This window comes from Brachypodium distachyon, chromosome 4, assembly GCF_000005505.3.
Source record: "Brachypodium distachyon strain Bd21 chromosome 4, Brachypodium_distachyon_v3.0, whole genome shotgun sequence".
NCBI lineage: Eukaryota > Viridiplantae > Streptophyta > Magnoliopsida > Poales > Poaceae > Brachypodium > Brachypodium distachyon.
This window is the reverse complement of record NC_016134.3, coordinates 40,763,351-40,787,289: the sequence shown is the minus strand read 5'-3', so window position 1 is coordinate 40,787,289 and position 23,939 is coordinate 40,763,351. Positions and strand designations below refer to the sequence as shown.

Here is a 23,939-nt window from a genome sequence, read left to right as displayed (position 1 = left end):
TGTGGATGGATCTGTCGGTCATGGGTTGAGTGGACAAATTTGCAGGTTTAGTTGTTCTATTTTGTTACAATAAATAGTGAATATGGGATTCTTTGTTCCAAAGTTATAAGAGATTCCTTAAATCTCAATCATCTTTCTAGGCATTTGGATTAACACCCCACCATCCTTCGTACCTGCCTCATTAAATATAGACTAAAAATTGCAGTGAAGTTCAGTAAAATTTTAGGTGGCTGCAATTTAAAAAAATTCATTTGTAAAACTGAATTTGTTTACTGAATGTATGAAAGATTACACTGCTTGAGCGAAATGTATATTTACATGACAGGTCTGCTCCTCAGCATGAAGATTGTTCATTCAACAACATGGCAAAAATCTATATTACAAACTATGAACAGATATTCAAATTAAGTATACTTTGGATAAATTAGAGCAACTTTCTTTCCGAATCAAATGTTACTATATCCTTCCTGAAAAATGAAAACTGAAGCCAGAATGATGTATGCTGAATGCCTGGGCAGCTACCCTACCAACTTCTTTGCATGGCTTCCAAGCTTTTCCTGCCTCTGCTTCTCTTTCTCCCCGCCAGCTCTTCTCCTTCCTTTCTCCACAGCTGCCTCGGCGGCATGGGCATCACCGGTAGCAGGCTCACTGCTTCCTCTGCTCCTTCCTCTTGCCGGCACTGCATTGAGCTCACGGTTGTCAGTAGCCGTTGCTGCAGCAGGTGGACATGGCTTTCTTCTTGTGGCGCCACCATTGCCAGCAGCCACCTTCAGATCCTTTGCACCTTCCTTGGTCCGAGCTTTCCGCACAGCCGCTGCAATGTTCTTCATCGGCGGCTTGGCGGCGATGTTCTTTTCTGCATTTGTGCTTCCTGGGACTGTGGGCTTCTTGCCTGAGATTTTCTTAGTTGATTTGCTGTCTGTCGTAGGAACTGCCACTGCATTGTGCTGCCTGTTTCCCAGAGGTGTGTAGCTTGATCTCTTTTCTATTTTGTAAGCTGAGGTCTCTTCTTTGGAGAAGGCAGGGAATCCTCTGGTGGTTAGGTGCTTCTTTGATGAAGAGCTCGGTCTCGCTGTTGGAGTGGCAGACTTTGAGGAGCTGGAAGTTGTGGGAGATTCAGACCTAGTTGATGTAATACTGGCCGTCTCTGGCTTTTTTGAGAACTGTCAAAGTTTTATCGAAGGGCAAACTGTCAAAGTTTTGAGGATGTCACAATAGGATGAAGGCAAAATGGATCTTGATTACAGAATTTTCGGCCGATGAGCCCTTTTGTGCACTTGTGGTGGGATTAGTTCTTGTATGCCTATTTTATATAGAGTTGAACAAGTATATATAACCTCGTGTTCCAAACAAGGTACCTCCTGATTGACCCTTTTACACAAAGTGATACTAAGTTCTTGTCGTGGTTTTATGGTTTTAGTAAAACCACGACAAGGATTTAGGAATGTAGGGAGTAATAAATTTGGGCTAGAGCGTTGCAGGTGGTATCAAAACGAACCCAGCCCGTCCGCTCGCGCGCGCGTGCGTGCGTGGGTGTAATTAGCGGTACGCAACCGGGCATCAAACCTTGACGGGGGGAGCGAGTGTAATACGCCAACATGTGCCACAAAATACAGATGTTGTACTATTAGAAGAGCAACTGAACTGAAAATGTTTTTGACTTTTAATGCACTATATATTTCAGCTTGCAACGGTGAATTACTTTGTTAGTACCCATTTTACACGCTGGAGAGCTGCATGTAGGCATGCGCATGAAAAGTATTCATATTATTGTGAAGAATCATCATACCCTTGAAGTTTTAACTGGCTGAAGGAGAGGCAGCTCCCTCTGAAAAACCATTTGCGGGGAATCAGCTTCCATCTCAAGGGAACGGAACAGTGGGGTGGCTGGAGGAGTCTTGAGCCTGAAATGAACTGTGCTTTTTCAAAATTTGCAGTAGAAAGAACAGGTGAACATGGTTTATCTATAACTTATCCATACCAGTCGTAATCATTCTTTTCACCATCTGTCAGGAGGTAATCTTTCTTCCCTGACGCTAGTTTGAACAACCGGCGGTCTCCTATATAGTCAACCAGAGCACTCTAATCAGATTCCACTTCCAAGCAAAGATATGTGGAAATCAGTGACTTAATCTCATTTGGGCTACTGAAAAAGGTCATTTCAACCTTTCACATGTAGCTCTAGGCGCCGACAATAGGAGAATGATAACTGCATTTCATGACAAAATGAATAGGTACTCACCTTGGATAGCTTCAAACTCCACTGAGTACATTGGCTCAAGGAGATTAACATCCTCCTCTTGGTCATGCCTGTACAGCTCCCCAAAGAGAACCAAGCTCTCGTCTCTTTCTTCCCAGACCGGAGCCGCGGACGCGCCCCTCGACATGCCAGGGACCTTCTTCACGCGATCCATTCTTCAGGGCATAGGGCGCTCATCACAGGCAGTACAAGCACATATATTACACTGTGGCAGAAGCTTGCCTGAATACTCAAATGGGCCGGCAATCCTGAAACTTTCCCTGGAGCTCCACGCGATCTGCACAAATGTAACAAACATGCTTGTGAAAGGGACAGGCAGATGCAACCGATTGAAAACATTATTAGAATGCGTGATCGGTGTTTCCTTCTCCTTGGCCTCCATATGGCGCCATTTTAGTTTTGGTCTTTCCTTTAGGCCACTTGTACTTTGCCGCCTCTCCCCTTTCTCATGCCGACCAGCTTACGGCGTATTTGGAATGCAGGAATTTCATAGAAATAATCCAGTTGCCGCAGGAATTGAGAAAAATCATGTCGTTCCAAACATCTTCTTTTTCAGATTCATGATTACAAAACCAGACCTCTCTTCGGGCACATGCAGCATGAGAATCGCAACTGTGGCATCAGATTCATGTTTACATGTGATGATACCATTCACAAACAAGAGCAGAACAGCTACAGAGAGAAGCTGTCAATGACATCCGTATGCTGCTGGTCCATGCAGATACAGAGCAGCATTAAGCATGTCATATCTTGTTGCAGTGCAGTGTACACAGGGTCACTCACATAATCACATTCACATGTAAATGATACAATACACAACAAAAACAGGAGGTTGAGATGGGAGAGTTGATATTACATCCTGATCCTGCTACCAGGGTTAAATTCGATGGAAGATCCACAGTTGAGCTTTATCTTATTTTCGCTCTCAGATGTACATCTCTGCCTGCAAAGTCGCAAACTAATATGATGCTAGGCAACAAGCAACCTCTATATTGCTTTTGGTCTTTGACTAAGTTTGCATCTTCCCTTTCTTTGACTCATATGACTGCCTGATTGCATCCCAAAATGCAGGCATCGCCTCTGAGTCAGGAACTTCTTTGAACGAAGGAAGATAGTTTAGGTCCACTATGACATGATCTCCGCTGCCCTCTTGGACCTGCATAATCGAGACAACATTAACTGTTTGACTTCTGAAGTACAGTGCGCAGTGCAAAATACGATGGCAACCAGAAGTATTTCAGACTACCATCGGAAAGAAGTTAATCTCTTTGTAATTGATCCATGAAATGACGGAGGAAATACTTACCACAACATCAAATCCAAAAATTGTAAGTCTAAGTGAGTCCTTCAGCAATTTTGCAGCCTCTTCTACTAAATTAATATCCAAAGATTTGCCATCTTCTACCCTGGTTTGCAGTACCTGCTCCTTAGTAGCCACTGGAAGTGTCTTCAGGCTGAGATAAACCAAATTAAACTTTTCACTTGGTGTGGCAATGTTAAAATTCAGCAGCTGGATGAGAAAAAGGGCATCCGATGCTGTGCCGACGTATATAAGTTCCAAGAGTACCTATTAAACGTGAGAGGTTCATCTCCTGATGACAATTTCAGAGAACTTGCATTGGGCATCGAATTCTTGATGGCATGGAAGACCTTGTCTCCAATAACATAGAATTTAAATATTTTGGATCCATGATCAATGTATTCCTACATCACATAAATAAAATCTGCACATTGAGCAGGCGAATTACCAAGAATTGTAGTTAATAGGTATAGAGCTGCAGAATGCCTTGGAATGCACAGAGTTCAACAAGACATGAAGCCAACACGGGATTTTTATGAATGTTAAGATGCAACACACAATGGTGTGAAAAGTTAGTAACATACTGTTGCAGGGTGAACAAGCAAGGTATAATTAATTGTCAGAAGCAAATAATGGATCAAAAGTATATCAGTGATGCCAAATTCGGTAATTCCTTCCAAGATAGGATTAGAAGGAAATTCAATAAAAAAAGAAAATTGTACCTGTAGAATAGCTGGAAGAGGCACACTAAGGTTGCTAAACTCTCCAATTTGGAAAACTAAAGCCTGCAAACAACAATTTGTAATTCAGAATGCAAAACAAATACTAAACTCTGAATTAAAAAGAGATTGAGTAGCATAACTATTCTGCCTAACCATCTTCGAAGAGAGGTGACAAAGAGTATGATCGGAAATTAATGCATAACATACTACATAACATTCAATTGATATAGGACTGCAAATGCAAAGGCAACAAGCTACCATATTGTGTGCATCAGAAACTCCACACGCGACTTGTGGCTTCACAATGATCGGAAATAATAAATTAGCTTCTGCTAATCGTTTCTGTAAGTCAACGGCATCAAAGTTTTTCACCTGTGTTTAAGAAATAGCAAACGGATTCAATAGGCAAAATGAAGTTGTAAGTGTTATGTTGTTATGCATCAAGAAAGGATTGTCACGCAAGGTATCAGTAACATACAGTGCAGAAGGCACAAGTGCTATCAGTAACAGGAGGTACAAATTTGTTTTCACACAAGCACTGAAACATATGGATTGGAAAGGATGAGTATAAATGTACTGTTTCCAGGTAACCAGTTGAAGAGACCCACAACAGGTATTGATAATATGAAGGCTAAAACAGCTCGTGTTGTTCCAACAACCGACGAGCACCTCAGTATACGACAGCGCACAGTAACTGGGAGTCCTATTACGTAAGGCCAACTTCCATTCAAAGAACCCAGGTTTATCTCATGTAGTGACTGTGGACTCATACAAGGGTATGGAGTCGACGGTTGATGTATCAGACTTGACCCTGTCTTTCGTAGAGTCAACCTTCCAAGAATAGAAATAATTATTCCTTGAATCCAGAATTCTGGACTCTATTACACCAACATATAGCATGTTATAATTAAAAGTCCTGGTATAAAAAATAAATAAAGCCATAAAGAACTCAATTGCCTGCAGTGTCCGGTGACATGTAAGTGGAGAATGAACTGAGAAAACTCATATTCCATGCACAACACTACCATAAGAAAAGGTAGAGGACATGTTGATGCAGCAAAGAATTACTTGCATCAAGACAAAGCCATGATGAATTAATGATGATACAAATGTGTTTCATGCTCAAGTCAGCATGGGCATCCACTTTACACAGTTCATGGTGTAATTATGTTGAAAGCGATCGATTAAGCACTGACCGAAAATACAATACAAACATATTAAAATAAGATCAATCAATAATTCAGATAAGGGCAACACATAACATATATATGCCCGTCTGCAAAACTGCAAGGTAATTGCTCTAGGGCTTAAACCGCTCGTACTTTGCATTAGTGTATTTGAAATGAAAGAACCTTTAAAGATTGTGGTGCTCGGAGTTTGGGCCTTCCTTCAATGCAAAATTCTTGCAATTTAACTAAAATTTCTTGAATTTGAAGACGATCCAGCAATGGGGAAATATTCTTGAATGGATCTATGATGCAAAAACTGGGGTGCTCTTCCACAAACCTGCTTAACAAAAAAAGGTTACATTCAATCCGGTAAAAAAAAGGTTATACTGAAAATAAAATAAGGAAGTTTAACTGTTCACACTTCGCATAGTGACCTAGGAAGTTCCTGATAGCAATTATTAACAAGCATGATTTCAGATACGCTCATGCACCAAAAGGGGACATCACTAGATATGGTTGCCATGATTTGATATCGCATGTTCCTATATCCATTCAACATTTCATCACCATATGCTTCTTAATAAAGAATAGCAAGATGCTTTTCCATTGTTTGTCCCTCTTTTGGGAAACACAAGTAACAAGTTAATTAGCAATATCAATGGTAACTACACCAATACTGGGTCGAAAAATATACAGTTGCATCAAGAGAGCCCAAGCTACTTCAAAGCAATTTACTGACTTAGGTTTTACAGTGTATTGCAGACCGATTTCAGAAAAGTGGCTTGCTCTAATGCCAATCTTTTCAAATTGAAAATTAAGATGGTTTGCCAGAGTTAACACACAAATATTTCAGCTCTAGCAATAATAATAGTGTATTGCAAACAATAGTTGGAACAACAGAATTACTCCCGAGTCTTCACAAGACATTGTTCATTGCAACAGAGTGTAAAATATTAGCATGTAAACCCAGTGAGTTACTTCCCGTAGATCCCAGTTTGGTCTTGTTATGTACCTTATAATTTCAGACATTCCTCCAGAAAATGAAATCCCTTTTGGAAAATCGATGGAGCAGTTTGGATCAATGTTAATGATCTCATCAGTCATTTTGTGGAGGGCTATATCAACCTCTTGAAGTTGAGAAGCTAAAGGAATTTCAAATGACAGTGGAACAAAGATAAGCCCATTTTTACTTGGGTAAAGGGGGAATGCTCCTCTCTGCAACAACATTGGAATAATGATGTTCCAGCATAGATTGAATACTAAGTAGCCAGTAATACATTATACAAAACTTGCCTTGGCAAAGTCTTCCTCGCGGGATTGTTTCATTGCATAGCCGACTGTCAAAACCGATGAGCTAGCTATTTCCTGAATGAAAGATAGCTTATGTTCAAATTAGTGCACTGCACCATTACAAGAAAGTTGCACAAGTAGGCACCAATGTCAAACTGACCTTTTTTATTAAAGCAGTCAAAGTGAGAAGCAACTCCTGAATTTTCCCAACATTTACAACTCCAGAACCCTTCGTGCCACATTGATTATCTGGATCAAAAGAAGAACATCAGTAGCACTCAACTATAGTACTGGCACCTCCTAATTTGCAATTGGAAAATTACAATCTCATCCTGATTTATGCTTACCTACAGCAATAACTCTCCAACCATTATTCTGAAGTTCAGAAAATAGATCTTCATCAACGATGGAAGTAGCATAAAAACAAGAACTCGTTCTGCTCCATTCTAACATCAATTCATTCAGTGAATGGTTCCCAGTTGGAGCAGGAAGTAATATATATCCAAACGAGTAAATGGCTGCTGTCTTTTCAAGAAAGCCTGACTAATAAAAGTAACAAGCAAACCTTGTGTAAGTATAAACTAGTTTACAAAATCATGCTTGCTAGAAGCTTTATTAATTCAGAACATTTTGGTTACAATCTGCTGCAAGGCAAGAACTAATGAAAGAAGGACAAGTGCCCAGCCAAACTCCAACGATCTTCTCTGTGCAGCCATATAGGCACAGCAGTGAGCCGCCGCATTGGTCGACCATTGCGCAAAAACATTTGAAAAGTGTGGTCACTGATAGGCCGCATTGGCCAACCGTCGGCACAGTGCTGTGATATCAGGTTTCTATGTCATAGGGGGAGACATACAAGATTAGCACACTAAACTCAGGGTTTGGAAAGGTTTAGGCTCGAAATAATGCAAGTTTTAACTGCACATGGCAGTTCCCAGGAGAATGCTTCTTCAGATATCAAGTGTAACTTTCGCCATCTCATCGCTTCTTCTAATGAAATGACACGCACTTAGGTGCGGGTTCAAGAAAAAAAAAGTGATCACTGATCAGTACTGCTTAGGATTTGGAAATAAAATTGCAGCTGGTTATTTTGAAAGAAGCACAATCATGCTTGAGTTTGCCGGGAATATGGTGGGAGCATGTGGACATTTTTATTATATTGAAAAAGGGTTATGGTTGGTTACCAAAGATATACATGAAAACCGTGAGAAGATATGAAGTGGTCATGTGTCATATCTTAAGCAAAGTGACAAAGCATGTACTGATTTCTTGTAAATATACTTCCATTTTGTAGACATACTCAGTATAGCTATCATAAACGGTACTATAAGCACAACTGGGATTAAGCAAGCACAATAGCTTCAGAAAAGAAAAAGTTCAAAAGGGAGGTAAAAGAGAGACCGCATTTGTTGGCATTTCCTCCGGATGGCAAATTGCCTGAAAAGGAGCAACAGGCTGCAATCAGTTCCTTATAGATTTCATACATAATCATCCACATCAACACACAGTAACATTATGACAATACATCCTTACTAATTTGCTTAGCAATGGGGACATGCTACCATCTTAATCATCTCAACGGGCTGTGTACTTCAAAGTTCAAACCATCACATGAAGTCGTAAAATTAGTTGGGTCTTAGGTTCTATCATCCTACACTAGGCTAAGCACTTAGGCAATCAAATGAACTCGACTAAAATGGACAGCCCCCAACAATATCGAGAGAAAAGAAGTGGACGGCTCCAACTGATCAGACAAAACATGCCCGTCTCCTAAATTGCATCCGAAATTCATAATCGCCCCACATAATACTAATCAACAGGAAAGCATATGGCATTTTTTTCATAAAAAGAAAAGGCCATATGGCATAATCGAGCCCATACCACTCCCAGATTGGAGTAGCGCAGCCGCCGCAGCAGCGCTTCCACCCCACGCCGCAGCGCTGGCGGCGCCTCATCTGTACCGCCGCTTCCGACGGGATCGGAAGGTTCGAGAAGGAGGGACGCATCCAGCACAAGCTGCACGGGTCGCTCCATGGCCATGGCTGCGGGGGTTGGACTTGGGTTTTGGGGGGCTCGGGCCCGGACATGGGAAGGAGAAGTTCATGTGAGGTGGGGCTAGGTGTCAGCGGCGTCGCGGGCCGGTGGATGCATGTTGACCAGGTGGCAAAAGGCGACAAATGCAGTGCGGCAAACATATTTCATTCTATTTTTCCTTTTGCTTTTTATACTTTCTAAATTAAAATTAGGCAGGAATCAGATCCGTTGTCTTTAAGCACATAACTAGGCCTACACATAACACAATAGTGCGTGAAGAACTGAAGATTTTTTTTCATGTGCGCTTCAATAAAACATGTTTGTGAATAAAAATATTTGCAAAATATAATGTAAAATGAATGCAATGAGAAAACTTATCTTATATTTCTTGTGAAAACATTATTTTTATTCAGCTTATCGAAGAGAGTACACGAGAAGAATGGAACAAACGACACGACACGACAAAATGATGTCGAGTCACCCACATCCTGCTCTGCCGCCGCTGTCGCCGCTTTGGCAAGATCGCACACCCTAGTCCTACACTGCCGCAAAGTCGACAAGGGCCTCGTCCCGGACATGGGCTCCAACGACGAGTCCTGGTGCCAGGTCCTCGACGGGATGGCCTCGCGGCAGGCCGCGTACTACTAGCAGGATGCTCGGTTCGCCAGGTCGGAGCTCACCGTCAAGGAAGCTGCGTAGCTGCCGCCCGGCGCCCATACCGGCCGCAGCCGTGCCTGGCGCCGCTATCCTGACAGGCCGCCGCGCCCTACACCGCCGCTATCGTGCCTCGCTGCCGCATCCTGCTCCAGCCCTGCGCCCTGCCCCGTCGGACCACCGCACCCCTGCACCACTGCCGCAGCTTGCTCCAGCCTGCGCCCTTCCCCGTCGGGCTCCTGTTGCCTGCTCCGGCCCGCGCCCTGCCCCGTCGTGCCCCTGAACCACAGCTGCCAGGCCTAGTCCGCCACCTGTGTGATCGGGATTGGGGAGGAGAATCAGAGAGGAGCGGTCGGAGGAGAAAAACGAGAGATAGAGAAGGGGACCGGGTTGGGAGAAGCGTACGTCAGAGGATCAGGAGGATCGAACGGCCAGACAGGCGTCGTATGGTAAGACTGGGCACGTTCCCCAAATAGATTAGCCGATTAATTATTGTACCGATGCTTTTCCTAGACAGATAATGTTAACACTATCATTCTACTTGACGAGAAAAATTAGGATGAGGGGAGATTAGAGATGAATGAATGGTGAAAAAGAAGAACAAGCATTTTGTTTCTCCAAAAGACCACACTTTGTTTCGTTGGTTTTTGTCTTTTAAAGTGCCGCATATCCGAGTAAAAAAAGAGAAACGGAGAGAGAATTTCAATATAAAGCAGACTGTGTGTGCCTTCGGTTTAGAGCGCCTTCGCGTTTTTCTATGAATTGAGCCTAGCTCGCATGGTCCTGTGCTCACATGTACCTGGATTTATTTCAGAATTTAGCTGGCGTTATTCTCTCAACAGTAGGTGAAGTATCTATTCGCAACGAAGTGCCTGTGGTGATTTCGTGAATCTATCAAGATCTTCCGACTCAGTCTCTCGGAAGTGCTCATATGTATAAGATGTGTGTATATGTATTCATAAGGATGAGTGTACGCACGTGTTGTGAGCGTCTGCGTTTGTACTTTGTTTTAAAAAAACGCATGCATTTTTACTGCCATAGTATGAAAAAGCTTTTGTTAAGGTCAACCTAGACTTCCTACGGGAGCTCTTGACACTGAGAGGTTTTGGCTCCAAGTGGAAGCTCTGGATCCACCAGATTACTCATCTGGGCTCGGTAGGTGTTAAAATCAACAATGTGGAGGGGAATTTCTTCACCACAATCAAAAGGCTCAGACAAGGGGACCTCTTATTATCCCCTCTGCTCTTTAATCTAGTTGCTGATGTTCTCACTAAACTGCTGAGCAAGGTTGCTGCACACAACCTTATTCAAGGGCTGGTTGAAAACATTTGTCCTGGAGGTGTCATCAGTTTGCAATATGCTGATGACGCCATCTTTTTTTCCTCAAACAACCTAGAGATGGCAACAAATTTAAGATGGGTACTAACCTGTTTCCAACAAGTCTCTGGTATGAAGATTAATTACTCTAAAAGTGAGCTTATCCCCATTGGCCTAGATGCTGAACAGACTGCTCCTTTCCTTACTACTTTTGGGTGCACTGAAGGTGTTTTTCCCATTAAGTATCTTGGTATCCCTCTTCACTATGACAAGCTAAGAAAAAAGGATATCCAGCCTTTAGTTGATAAAATTATTAAAATGATTGCTGGTTGGAGAGGAAAACTCCTCTCTTATGCAGGCAGGCTAGTTCTCATTAAATCCTACCTGGCCAGTGTCCCCATCTACTTGTTGTCCTTTTTAAATTCCCTAAATGGGTTTTGCACTTAATAAACACCCAGATGGCGCACTACCTCTAGAATGACTTTGCAGGGCACATAAAACTTCACCTAGCTAATTGGCCCATGATTTGCATGAAAAAGGAATTTGGTTGGTTGGGTGTTCCCAACCTCCAAGACCTTAATTTATCTCTGTTAGTGGGTTAACAGATACATCTCCAGCGATGGGAAAAATCTGGAAAACAATAATTGGTAACAAATATGGTGCCCAGTCCCGCAATATCTTTTACAATAGAACTGTAGGTGTCTCCAAGTTTTGGAAAGGGGTCATGTGGGCTGCCAAGGCTGCAAAATTTGGTCATAGATGGATAGTTGGCAATGGCACCAAGATTAAATTCTGGGAGGATATTTGGTTTGGTACATCCTCTTGCTGTCCAATTTTGGCATCTTTACATTATTTGTAATGAATGCAATTCTACTATAGCTGAGGTCTGGGACGGGCATACTCTCAAGCTCACCTTCAGGAGGACCTTTGCTCATTCCATGATGGAGTCATGGTATGCTCTTGAGCAGGTCACCCATAGTATTGCTCTTAGAGAAGACACCGGTTCCTTGATCTGGCAGTATACTGACTTGGGGCAATACTCTTCTAGCTCTCTCTACAACATTATAAACTTTAGGGGAGTTCAGCAGATATTCATCCCATCTCTATGGTCTATCCATATTCCTCCTAGTGTCCATGTTTTCTTGTGGCTGATCTCACACAATAGGATCATGACCAGGGACAACCTGAAGAAGAGGAAGATAGAGAAACTAGAGGATTGTGCTTTCGCTCGAAAAAGGACTCTATACATCATCTCTTCTTTGACCGTGTAGTTGCTAAATCTACATGGAAATCATCTCTTTATTCTTTAATAAACAGCTAGACACTGATCTGGAGTCTGTCGTCAGATTCTGGCTCTCAAACAAAAAACATGATGCTTTAAACTCCATATGTGATGTTGTTCTTTGGTGTCTTTGGAAATTTAGAAATAATATCATTTTTAATCATGCTATTTGGATAAGTACTAATCATCTGTGGTGGTTGATTCTCCAAACTGTCCTAAAATGGAAAGGTATCTTCAAACAGGAAGCGTTGGAGCAGGTCGAGGGTTTTTGTACCCTCCTCCGCTCGGTGTTGAGGTAGAGTTCGCCCGCTATCGCCCAAGCTTGGTGATGATCTCCTGGGAGAGTCTTTGCTCAAGACACACTCTAACTACCCCCCCCCCCCGGCAAGGTGCACTGATGCTCACCGGGCCCCCCTACTGAGCCTGGTATCTCCACTGCACGTCGGTGGATCCTCCCGGCCCGCAACCCTCTCCACGAAGAACAAGAAGCTGGTGATGCTACCAAGTACAATCTCTCAGCTCCGCGTGGCTCGCTGATCGCCGGCGGAACAGTGGTAGTTCTTTTTTTGCAAGACTTTCGGACAAACCTATGTTTTGCTACAATGTTCACTCTGGCCTGCTGAAAAGGTTGGGACCGGAGACGTTGTCACTGATCATCTAATTATTTTACCGCCATATCAATCTCCAATAGGAACGAAAAGGCTTTATGTTTGCTGTTTGTAGCAAAAAAAAACAAATCTTCTCGAGCGAACCATCGCTGTACAGACCAACAGACTCCAGAACTACAGAATCTCGCAACACGAATCTCTGTTACTACATGCAAAGCAGCGGCAAATCCTTACGGGCCACCGATACAAGCGAGCACGCGCATGCTACCGAACCTCAAGGACCTGGACAGCCCGCCGCGCCCGCTCCGCCCAGCCGGCGGAGACAGCTCCCCAGAGAGATCCTCCGGTGGCGGGCGGTCGTCGCCGCCGCCGTGCGAGAAATCGAGCCCGTCGGTCGGAGGACGCCGGACGGGGAACCGGCAGCTCTGAGACTGCAGGCAGTCGCCGCGGCCGCCGCCGTTGCCGTCGAAGCGCGCCCGCGCGTCGCCGGCGCCGGGGACGACGAGGCGCTCGTAGTCGTAGCGGTCCGCCGTCTTCGTCCTCCGCTTCCTGAACGCCGCGCAGACGAACGGGAAGATCCCCTCCATTGCCTCTGTCGATCTCTGGGCCTGAAGCAGCAGAGGCCGGAGATTTTCCTTTTTGCTTGTTTGGTTTGGTCAGTTTTCTGTGCTTGCTCACGACGAGATCGGCATCGGCAGGTTTCTTATACCGAAATACAGGAGATTGGAGTTTGACTTGTGCATTTGTTAATTCATCTCTAGATGCCTTCTTCGCTGGCCAACGACATCTCTGAATGAATGATTTTTTGAGTACTAGTACAGTACTGTATTGTGATAATTTTTTTATTTTCAACATTAATGGCAAGCATCACGGTGGGTTGCAAATTTCAACAGCAGGCAGGAGGACCGTTCGTGTGTGACCATGAGACTGCAACATAAATGAGCGCGCCCTGCACATGAATGCAGTGGCATAACACGACCTCTTAAATGGACACCAACGTGCGCTAATTAGTTAATCAAACAAACAGGTGAAGCCTTGAGGTATACGTCACTGCATGCGACAATTCTTCTCGTGGGATCAACTCATCGACAATGTTCCAGGCAGAGCATGCCGCCTTATTATAAGTTGGACGGGAGAAAATAATCGTAGTCTTGTATTTTCGCTGGCCAAGGGAGGTGAGCCCCGTTCACCACTTCACCAGGTTAAGAATAACTCCGACGGATTTCGTGTATAGGCCCGCACAGGCCAGGCTGAGTGTAGGTGGGCTTCTTCAGGCCCAACAATCCAGCCGAGCCGAGATTCCGAAAGCCCGACCAGACTCCAGAGCCTGCTCCCCCACCCGACTTCTGCGCCCGCCCGAGACGCCGCCGCTGCCTTCTCATCGACCTGCCGCTGCAGAGCGCACACAAACTGCTCGACAGAAAGCAACAGCGTTGCTACGCGCCACCGACGCGGGCGAACACGCGCATGCTACTGAACCTCAGCGATCTGGACAGCCCGCGCTCGTTCCTGCCGGCCGGCGAAAGCAGCAGCTTCCCCGAGGGATCCTCCGGCGGTGGGCTGGCTGCGCCGGCGCCGTCTTCGTCGAGCCAGTACCCGAGCCCGTAGGCCGGAGAAGGGCGCACGGCGAACCGGCAGCTCTGGGACTGGTACCCTCCGGCTCCTTCGAAGCGCGCGTCCTCCCGCCGGGCCGTGGCCAGCAGGCGCTCGTACCGATTAGCAGCGCCGTCGAAGTCGTACGACGAGACCGGCGAAGCAGAAGCACGCGCCGCGAAACGGCAGCTCTGGGACTGGTAGGCGCCGCCTCCGCCGCCGCCGGACTCCCCGACGCGCGCCGCGGCGCCGCTCACGTACCGCGCGTAGCGGTCCGCCCTCGCCTTCGACCCCCGCTTCTTCCTGATCGCCGCGCACACGAACGGGATGAGCCCCACGATGGCCATCTCTCTTGGATCTCCCCGGGTCGGGCGAGCCTCTCCCTCTGCAGCACCAGATCGATGGAGCAGGAGATTTCTTTGTTTGCTAATTAATTAGCACACGTATTCAGGTAATCAGGTTACTGCTTGACGAGATGGCATGAAATTGGCATCGCACGCCAGGTTTTCTTATACTGCAGCTGCAGGAGAAGACTACTCCAGACTCCAGAGTGCATGCAAAGACAGCTGAAACCGATTTCTTTTTCTGCAAAGGTAGCAACAAACGCCACTACGATTAAAATGAGTAAACCCTAAACCTGCTCGATCAAAATGCACTAATGTAAGGCGGATTTGGTGTTTGTGGCGGCTAGGACCATCCGACCATGTGACTGCGGCTGCGTATTTGTACTTTACAGGAGAAGTATTCACGTATATGCATGCGGGCAATTCTTTAATTAAGATTGCACGCATATAAAATTCCGTGGAATGAACTCATTAGCACCGAGCTTATCTGGAACAGGTACATACGCTACGATCCCCTTCAACGATATGATATTAACCCTGGTCATTTGTTTATCCTCGTAACACTCTTTTGCCAGCTCTAAAGATTAAAGAACAGGATTTAATTTGGTGGCCGGGGAGAGGAAGAGGACACCACGCGCAGTTGGATTGTTGTCATTGTCTCTTTTAGTCTTTTATAAGATTCTTTTGTCTCTCCGAGTTCAAAATTATTATTGCTTTGGTCCAGGATTAAAGAGTTTTTTTTTTAGTGTACCTCACATGCCAGGAGTTCAAATCCAAAAAACTTGCAGTGCATCTGTTTTTATCTGTTGTATCTTGTGGGAACGGAGCGAGTAGCTTCTTGGGCCGGGGAGAGGAAGAGGACATCACGCGCAGTAGGGCTCTCCTTTTTTATTTGCGAGGGAGCACAGGTCAGTAGGCTTATTGGGCCCAAAGTACTATTAACATTTATCAGGCCGGGCCAGGCTTCCCTAACACCCCATCAGAGCCTGGTCCAATCGGACCTGTTGCGCCGGCCGCCGGGAGGAGAGACGCCGCCGTCTCGCCTTTTGCCTCCTTTCCCTATTTCCCCTTCCCTGGCAAGCTGCAGCCAAGGAGGAGGAGGATGTCGAAGTCCTGCAAGGGGTTAGCCATGGAGCTCGTTAAGTGCCTCAGCGAGACGGACTGCGTCAAGGTCAGCCGGCTCCCCTTCCCCTCTGTCTCTCTCCTTCGCTTCTCCCCGCGGCTCGCTGCGCCGCCCCTTGTCTCGATTCGGGTTTGTTTGTTTAGATGTTTGGATGCCAATCCGGAAAGGTCGACATGCATAGTGTAGTCCTTGGTGGTGATGATACTGAATTACTGACCGATTTTCTCTCTCGCGATGCGGATTTTGAACAGGTGCAGAAAAGACCGTACAAGGAGTGCGCGGGGGAGAAGGCGCCCAACATCACCAGCGAGTGCGTCGGCTTGCGAGAGACATACTTCAACTGCAAAAGGGGCCAGGCAAGTCTAATCAGCCGTGCCAGTTTCTTTTCGATGAAATCCGTTTTTGTGATCGTTGCTTCATTTCATGCTGTTGGTAGATATTATATGTGCATGTGAGTAAGCTTGCTGATCTAAAAAGGTCGTGAACTTGTCTCTATTCTGTTATCAATCTGCCATCCAGCATGTTATAACATAGGGTTTTGCAGTAGTACCTGTGCCACTAACTTGTGGTCGGGGTCTATGTATTGTGACATAGTCAAGGATTAGTACTCCCTCCGATCCATATTAGTTGTCAAAATATTACATGTATCTAGACGCTTTTTGGACATAGATACATCCATATTTGGGCAAATTTGATACAATTAATATGGATCAGAGGGAGTAACTGATTTTTTGGGGAACTAGCTTCAGTGTTGAGTTTATATAGGTGGCAGATAACTCGCGGTTGAACAGGTTTGGACCTGACTCTAAACCTATACAGATGCTCTCACAACCAAAATGGGGTGGTTCTACTGCCATTAGCTTAGTCCCATATCCTACTGATTGATAGACAATGCAAATTGCTGTGACATACAAGAAGTTAGTTTTTGTTTTTGTGCCAGAGCTGGACTTCGATGTTTTCAGAGTTAAGGTGAAATTTGTGCGCGGCCTTGGTTTTGTTAAATGAAGAAAACATGAGATTGTTTTTATCCAGCTAGACAGAGTTCAGTAAACCAAATAACTAGAGAATTGAAATCCCCAGAAACATCTTCCTTTAAACTGCAACATACCAGCTAGACAGAGTTCAGTAAGCCAAATAACTATAGAATTGAAATCCCTAGAAACACCTTCCTTTAAACTGCAACATACCATCATTTAAGTATGGTTCTTTTCATTTTGATGAAATCTGCTCAAAACTTTTAGTTCTTCTAATATACTTCCAGATTCGTATTTTCCCTTTTCTGTTTGAGTCACAGGTTGTTTACAAAGACGTGCATCTTTTTCTTTTTGAGTTTCTAGGCATTGTTCAGCTTATAAGAGACTAGTCTTTTGGGTTTGAACAACAGGTCATGACAACTGAACAAAACAGATGATTTCTTCTTTGTTTCACCTTGCTTGTAAAATAAATAATGTGGATCTTGGAATGGTGGTCTCTCTGTAACTACTCCATACACTACATATCGTTTATACATATCCATTGATTAGTGTAGATGAAAAGGATCAGAGTGAGTGAGAGCAGACTGTATTATGATGACACGAGTACATAAAGATTAATGGACGATATTATATATATTGAGCTAGAGCTAACTGTAGTATGATGCTTACCTTCAAATTCAATTGCTCCCTCCGGACGGAATTACTTGTCAAAATATTACATGTATCTAGACGCTTTTTAAACATAGATACATCTATATTTGGGAAAATTTGAGACAAGTAATATGGGTCGGAGGGAGTATAATATATCCCTCCTTCCCAATTCATAGGTCGTTTGGATTTATAAAAATTCCTGCAAAGGAGGTCGTTTTAGTCTAACTAAGTAAAGCGTGCATACGGTCATTTTGGTTGGCCTGCAGCCTGCATCTATTGGAGGCATGCTAAATAGAGTCTGCTTATTCTTTTGCCTTCCACTGATCCCAGTCTTCCGCGTGTGGAACGTGCTGAAGGCCCATGGGCCGTTAGCACTATTGTTGGCTTGCTTGCAAACTGGAAGCTGGAAATGCGTGCAAATCGTTTAAATGGAGGTAGATACTGAGGCGATATGCGCTTTTTCCAGGAATAATTTTTTTTATCAGGCAGTTTTGCAATCTCCTTGGTATTCAGAAAAATGCTAAAATGACTTATACAGTTTGGGAAGGAGGGATTGCAATTTTATACTTATAGGTTCACCATTGGATGCATCATTCTGAGTATGACAGCTACAGAAACTAAGCACTCCAACCTGCCCTGCTAGTCCTTTTCCATATATAAAGGCATATAATTTTGTATGCACCTCCTGTGCACATTGTACATAATACTTCTCTACAACTAATTTTGTTTCTTCCTATGGAAACTTAACCATATGGATCATATTTATGAAAACCCACTGTCCTTATGTCTACAAGTTCAAGATGTGACATACGACCTAATTGTAAGAACATTGGACTGAATTGGCTTAGTAGTATCCCATTTATGTTAGGAGTTATTACTTTGCTCACCCTTTTAGATGACTATCCATCATATTTATGTTAAGTTCCTTCTGTATTATCTTGACTGATATTTTCCATGAGATTCCATGTTAATCATCATTCTCCTTTGGCTTTCTACTTTTATTTTGCTATCTTAAGTTGTGTACGGAAATACTTACTTTGTTCTTCCTTGCAATAGGTTGACATGCGAGCCCGGATACGTGGAAACAAGGGGTACTAAAGGTGCGCCTGCGAACTCCTTTATCCACTTTGAGCTCCAGCCAAATTGTGACTACAGGACCTCTTATGTTATAGATACTTTTGATCTCCATAGAATATGTATTTTCTTTGTGATAGGAGAGAGGAACCAACTCAAAGCATTTCTGTTGATGAGGTGCATTTCTATGTTGCTGCCTAACCATTGTCTTATTCGAAGAATGTTTGATCATAAACGCAGTATGTCTGCATTGTTGTTATGGGAAGAGAACTAACACGGAGCCCTTGAATAGATTCAATTGATGAGAGGGTGTATCTCTATGTTGTTTTCCTTGCATTATTTAATTATGTTTCAGTAAAAGATGCAGTAAAAAAAATTGGACTGTCAAGCTTCTTCATTTCTTCACTTGAGAGCAGGTTCTATAGCTTCTTGAAATTGAAGAGATTTCACCTGGAATTTTTTCTTTCTTGAAATAGGCTATAGTCTGTCTTTATATGAGCCGAATGGTTCAACATCTCTCCCAAACTGCCCTTCTTTTGAAAGAGCAGCTCTTGTAATGGTTTTCTGTATCAGGTTCTTTTCCTGACAGCTTGTTCGGTGGGTCTGGTTTGGGAGCTGTAGTTACTGGGAGAGTTGCTTTTGTCTGTTTTTGTGCTTTGATCCTTAAGCTGGTAGCCCATATCCGTATCCACATGGACCCCATCATAAACCTCTGTACTTTATCTTGTTTGGGGTCTTTATAAAAAACAGGGCTTCGGCCTTCTGCCTAAAAAAAGGAAAGCAGCTGGATGAATCAACTTCACAATTATGCTTAGGAGCCTCTCCTACTGTTTTCTGTCAAAAAATAAAAACACTTAACAATTATGCTTCTTCCTTTGTGGTCTGATGTACGTGCCGCCTCTCTTTCAGTGCCCATGCTTGCAGAAATGCCTTCTGCGTTTGGCACTGCTGACTGCTGTTCGCTGGACGATGATAATCTCGTTCAGTAGAACCGCTTTTTTATATTCGGGTGTTTGGCTATCCGTTTCTATTTCCTCTACTCGTCACTCATGGAGCAACGAGCACTATGATTTCCAATATCTGCGTTACCTTCTTTTTTTTAGCGTTAATGATGGACTCTTCTCCATTGGTTCAGAGACGGTTTCGCGGTGAGAAGATACTCCCTTCGTTTCTAAATCCTTGTCGTTGTTTTAGTTTAAATTTGTACTAAAATAGCGGAAGAGGAATTTGGGAACGGAGACAGCAGTACGAGCGTCCTGCCCATTCCCGATCTTCTCGATGCCATCACCGTATACCCATTATCGATTCCATCACCGTATTCTCTATTCTTGATGGATGCCCGTCCCGGGGGAGGAAAGTGAAGGGAGCTAGTCGCACTTGGGATCGATGCCTAATGAACCAGCCTTTTGATTACAACGGAGCGGACGGCGATCCCGAGTAAGCTGACTGAATCGATCTTGCGGCAGATGGGGCGGGGAGGCGTCCCGTCGCCGCAAAGTGGCCGGAATCTGACTTTCCCGGCGCAAGCGGCGGGAGATCCCATCTTAAGCTTCGTCAGCAATTAAATCCGTCGTTGCTCTTCTAGTTGTTTGGGTGAATGTTTTTCGCGTGAACGTGATAGACAGAGCATACTGCAATTCTGTTCGGAAAAAAGAGAGAGTACTAGAGCAGTACTCGTGAGGTATGGAGATCCGCGCGAACTGAGCTTACCTCATGTGGTTGGTTTTTTGTGGTGGAACCAGTTCAAGTCACAGACTTAGCATGGGTGCTCGTATTTTCTGGATTTACTCCAGGCTTTAACCGGCGTTGTACCTCTCAACTACGAGGCGCCTGTGGTAATTTTGTCAATCTCAAGATGATCAGCTCATGGCTCAGTTTCTCGGAGATGCTCATAGGGGTAGGGTGAGTGTACGTGCGTTTGTACCGTGTTTCCTCAAAAAAAAAGTTATGGAGATCCGCGTCCTTGTTTAAGTAGACACTTTCTAATGTTGACTTTTGAGAGATGGATATGATGTGCAAATCCGAATTATCTCCCGGTAGGGCAGGAGAGCCGTACGATTCCACCAACGAGGACTTAAATCATGTTGCTCATACTTGCACACCCGTTCAGTAGATTTATTCATAATCTCCGTCAGTTGAAGTGTCTTAAGACTCTGCATTTATGCAGCTTCAGTAGATTTATTCATAATCTCCGTCAGTTGAAGTATCTTAAGACTCTGCATTTATGCAGCTTCTTTTGAAAAAACTGACACAAGAAGAACACGACGAGGTACAGTAATGTTTGCGACAAATTCTGAGATTGTGGACACAGCAACGTATTCACAGCAAATGCGAAATAACCAAAAAAAACGGATTTCAGTTCCAAGTCTGACTTTGTGTGAGGTTCAGTCGTGGGAATGTATAATAAAAAGACGAAGGAGAATAATCCCTCAAAAAAAAAGACGAAGGAGAAGAGAGCAATAGAGCACAGAGCAAGGTGATCATTTCTCTGTAAAAAAAAATGATGTGTTCCTGCTTTCAATATTCTCTGTAGAAAAAAACTGATGTGTTCCTGCTTTCAATATTGTCGAGGGCTTCGCATGCGCGTGCAAAAGAAGTACAGTATAAAACCATCCACACATCCATCCGTACTCCACGCTTGGTAGTGGATTAGCTTGTAAATTACTCGACGATGATGATCAAACAAACAAAATTAATGAAGCAGCAATTTGGCCTCTGCCGTTCCCAATTAATTTCCCATGCTATGCAAGCCTCCAGTACATTGTCCTCTACGCTTTCGGTCACACCGTCACCTTTCTTCTTCCTCCGGCTGGTGCGCGAACCACATCATCCTCCACCACGCCCAACGTCACCTAGCAATCACCATCGATGGAGTCGCCATCTTTAGGCTAGCCCCACACACCCGATAACCAACCCCATATGAGCAGAACTCGGCCTACTTTTTATTTGCCACATAGATGGATAAACAATCTCCTCTTGGAACGATAATTGATCACCAAGCAATAGTATGTAGGGAGAAAAAACAGTTACACCAACGACTTGCCATCTACCTTGATGTACAATGGCCGTGTATGTATGTATGTATGTATAATTGAAGGAGACAGGTCGAGCACATAATAACATGAGATCTCTAATAACATTCTTACGCTTGCTTGATTGTTTATCGTGTAAAGAATCTGCGTGATTGTGTGTGTGGGAAATGAAAAATTTGCGGTTAAGACGAAGACCTCAAGAGTTCCAGACTAATGGAGACGTGACCGATCTTTTTCGCCTTCATTGGTACGCGGCTAAAGGCTGGACACGTAAGGTAAATATTCCGCGACTCCACTGGGGACGTACGTACGGGCGGCGCGCGAGTGGCCGGCCCCGCCGCGGGTGACGGCGACAAGCACACACACACTGTGCAGTGCACGGCCTAGCTGTCACCGGCCTGCGGCTTCGGGGAGAGGATCCAGTGCTGGCCGTGGGGCCGGACCGTCAGCCCCTTGACCTTGGCGAAGAGCGTGACCGCGCGGCGGACGCCGCGGTCGTCGGCGGAGGTGAAGTAGTCGTGGCCGAACATGACGCCGCCGGGCCGGAGCACGGCCCACGCCAGGTTGATGTCGGCCCACGCCGAGTGGAAGTCGTGGCCCGCGTCCACCTCGATGAGGTCCGCGTACACGCCCCACCGGCACAGCGCCTGCAGCGCCGACGCCGTGGAGAATGGCACCGGCAGCACCCTTTCCGCCGCCTCCGGCCCCACCGCGGCCACCACGTTGGCCATGAACTGCGGCAGCAGCAGCGCGTCGCCGTGCCGCTGGGCCGGGACGTCCCGCCGGAACCGGCCGCGGAACCCCGGCCAGCCCCGGAAGTCGTCGACGCAGAGGATGACCGTGTTGGGCAGCGAGAGGTTCTTCGCCACGGCCGACATGTGCAGCGCCGAGGCGCCCAGGAACGCGCCCAGCTCGATGATGGTGTCAGGGCGCACGGACTCGATGAGCTCCGCGAACACGGCCCCCGTCGAGCCCCACCCGCGGGGCCGGGCCGCGGCCGGGTGAAGGAGCGCGGCGGTGTGCGCCGGGGGGAAGCTCGCGTAGGGGCTCTCCCCGTCGAAGAGCTTGTCCAGGAGCGTCTGCACCACGGCGTCGCTTGCCACGGGTTCCCCGCACTCGTCCCCGAACCGGAAGAGGTCGTGCGGCGGCGACCTCGGATAGCCGCCGGTTCCTGCGGTGCCAGCGGCGGCCGTGGCGTTCGACGCAGGGACGACGTCGTTCGTGAGATGCGCGGCGTGCGGCCGGATCACGGTCTGCGACGGCTTCGGCACGGATGATGATGAAGACGTCGTCGGCCGCGTGGACGACGAGAGGATGCCAAGGGAGTACCCGGCGGAGAAGACGAGCAGGAACGCGGTGATGCTTCTCAGGTGCGGCCGGAGCATGGCCGACACGCCGAAAGACGGCGGCGGCGGCGGCTTCATGATCGATCGATCGATCGATCACGGCTTCTTCTTCTTCTTGCGTCCGGGGTCTGGTGGGACTCTTGAGTCTTGACGTCTAACAGAAAAAATCCCGCCTTTTTATTCGCTGGGGGATTAGAATCCGCGAGATCGGATTGGGATTTTGTATTTATGGATAGGGCGAGGTGCAACAGTGGTGATTAGTTTGATACTACTACTACTTGGGGTTGGGGGTTTTGTTTGTTTATTTGGAGGGGAGAGATAAACGATAAACAAGAGGTGAACGGGAGAGAGGGTTTTGAGGTGTTTCCTGGACGTGATTGTTGTAAAGATGTTGGTAGATTGTGGGTGGTGAATCTGATCACGGTTAGGAGCAGGAGAAGACAAGAAGCAGCAGAGTACTGCTTTGGGATTTTGGGCGTGTGGGTCAGAATGGCAGACTTTTGCCGCAGGGAGTGAGGGGACAGGGAGGATTTGTTTGCTTGTCAGTGTGGATACTCTGTCACTCTCCCCTGGTTCTGGAGAATGTTCTTCTTTTCCATTCACCTTTACTGCCTCAATGCCTCGGTGGCTCATTGGTGATGGTGCAACTGTTTATGAGAATCATATAGTTAGTGCACCAGCGAGTCACTGGTCTGTGGGGCCAGTTCAAAAGGTCCTGCATATACGACCAGGGACAAAAGACAGAGGGACATAATTTCAGAGTCTTTTTTCAACACCGGAAATTTTCAGAACCTTCAATAAGCGAGGTACTACTACTGGTCAAGTACGGCGTCCTTGGGTCAATTCAGTTTGCTATTTCCGCGACTTTTTTTTTCTCATGGAATGGATCATATTTCCCTATCATCCCCAGCCCCCGGGCATAGTCAAATCACAGTAACTGCGACACAGCCGTACGTGACACCGCATCCGTTCCGTTTTCTTAATCTTTTCCCCGTTCCCGTCAACGTCGACCCAGAGTACCTTACGTACGGGCTAAGCATGGCTAATCGTAATCGTCAGACTTTAGGAGTGATAACTCCGGAAGGTGACAAATTCATCACGGGAACTCGTCATGATTAAGGAGGAGTAAGTAACTCCCGCTGTGTCGGTGGGTGGGCTGCGTTGGT

General features: G+C 45.6%; 4 protein-coding genes and 1 long non-coding RNA gene across 6 annotated transcripts; 2 read left to right on the top strand and 3 right to left on the bottom strand.

The window, feature by feature from the left end:
• Positions 1-264: 264 nt before the first annotated feature.
• LOC100837016 (inositol-tetrakisphosphate 1-kinase 6) lies at positions 265-8,875 on the bottom strand. Its single transcript, XM_003578407.4, has 17 exons — positions 8,623-8,875; positions 8,143-8,178; positions 7,089-7,284; positions 6,902-6,990; positions 6,745-6,816; positions 6,464-6,666; positions 5,635-5,788; positions 4,541-4,654; positions 4,283-4,345; positions 3,828-3,964; positions 3,567-3,714; positions 3,284-3,416; positions 2,467-2,539; positions 2,243-2,415; positions 1,982-2,060; positions 1,790-1,904; positions 265-1,163 (listed from the first exon to the last, which is right to left on the bottom strand). Exons 1-17 carry the CDS (start codon positions 8,779-8,781, stop codon positions 519-521), a joined length of 2,589 nt encoding a protein of 862 aa, XP_003578455.2. The 5' UTR covers positions 8,782-8,875; the 3' UTR covers positions 265-518.
• Positions 8,876-9,545: 670 nt separating this feature from the next.
• On the top strand, positions 9,546-10,496 carry LOC112272300. Its single transcript, XR_002965908.1, has 2 exons — positions 9,546-9,878; positions 10,244-10,496. It is a non-coding gene; the product is annotated as an uncharacterized LOC112272300 (long non-coding RNA).
• A 2,241-nt stretch (positions 10,497-12,737) lies between these two features.
• LOC106866615 lies at positions 12,738-15,045 on the bottom strand. The gene has a single exon (XM_014902093.2). It carries the CDS (start codon positions 14,574-14,576, stop codon positions 14,073-14,075), a length of 504 nt encoding a protein of 167 aa, XP_014757579.1. The 5' UTR covers positions 14,577-15,045; the 3' UTR covers positions 12,738-14,072.
• A 493-nt stretch (positions 15,046-15,538) lies between these two features.
• On the top strand, positions 15,539-18,771 carry LOC100836702 (cytochrome c oxidase assembly factor 5). 2 transcript variants are annotated; one of them, XM_010240079.3, is made up of 4 exons: positions 15,539-15,744; positions 15,948-16,052; positions 18,378-18,421; positions 18,536-18,771. In XM_010240079.3, the coding sequence occupies exons 1-3, from the start codon at positions 15,676-15,678 to the stop codon at positions 18,417-18,419; spliced, it is 216 nt and encodes a 71-aa protein (XP_010238381.1). In that variant the 5' UTR covers positions 15,539-15,675; the 3' UTR covers positions 18,420-18,421; positions 18,536-18,771. The 2 variants fall into 2 exon arrangements, with proteins under 2 accessions (XP_010238381.1, XP_003578454.1); XM_003578406.4 differs by having other exon boundaries at positions 15,543-15,744; positions 18,378-18,755.
• A 2,584-nt stretch (positions 18,772-21,355) lies between these two features.
• LOC100836395 lies at positions 21,356-23,300 on the bottom strand. Its single transcript, XM_003578405.4, has one exon. The coding sequence runs from the start codon at positions 22,849-22,851 to the stop codon at positions 21,811-21,813; it is 1,041 nt and encodes a 346-aa protein (XP_003578453.1). The 5' UTR covers positions 22,852-23,300; the 3' UTR covers positions 21,356-21,810.
• Positions 23,301-23,939: the final 639 nt, after the last annotated feature.

Coding starts and splice junctions, on each gene's coding strand:
- LOC100836395 (XM_003578405.4), bottom strand. CDS start 22,851: ATGAAGCCGCCGCCGCCGCCGTCTTTCGGCGTGTCGGCCATGCTCCGG.
- LOC100837016 (XM_003578407.4), bottom strand. CDS start 8,781: ATGGCCATGGAGCGACCCGTGCAGCTTGTGCTGGATGCGTCCCTCCTT. Junction 6,667..6,744: donor GCGAGGAAGACTTTGCCAAG/GCAAGTTTTGTA, acceptor ATGTTGTTGCAG/AGAGGAGCATTCCCCCTTTA. Junction 2,540..3,283: donor ATATGAGTCAAAGAAAGGGA/AGATGCAAACTT, acceptor TTACATTTGTGC/AGATCGCGTGGAGCTCCAGG.
- LOC100836702 (XM_010240079.3), top strand. CDS start 15,676: ATGTCGAAGTCCTGCAAGGGGTTAGCCATGGAGCTCGTTAAGTGCCTC. Junction 15,745..15,947: donor GCGAGACGGACTGCGTCAAG/GTCAGCCGGCTC, acceptor GATTTTGAACAG/GTGCAGAAAAGACCGTACAA. Junction 16,053..18,377: donor TCAACTGCAAAAGGGGCCAG/GCAAGTCTAATC, acceptor TCCTTGCAATAG/GTTGACATGCGAGCCCGGAT.
- LOC106866615 (XM_014902093.2), bottom strand. CDS start 14,576: ATGGCCATCGTGGGGCTCATCCCGTTCGTGTGCGCGGCGATCAGGAAG.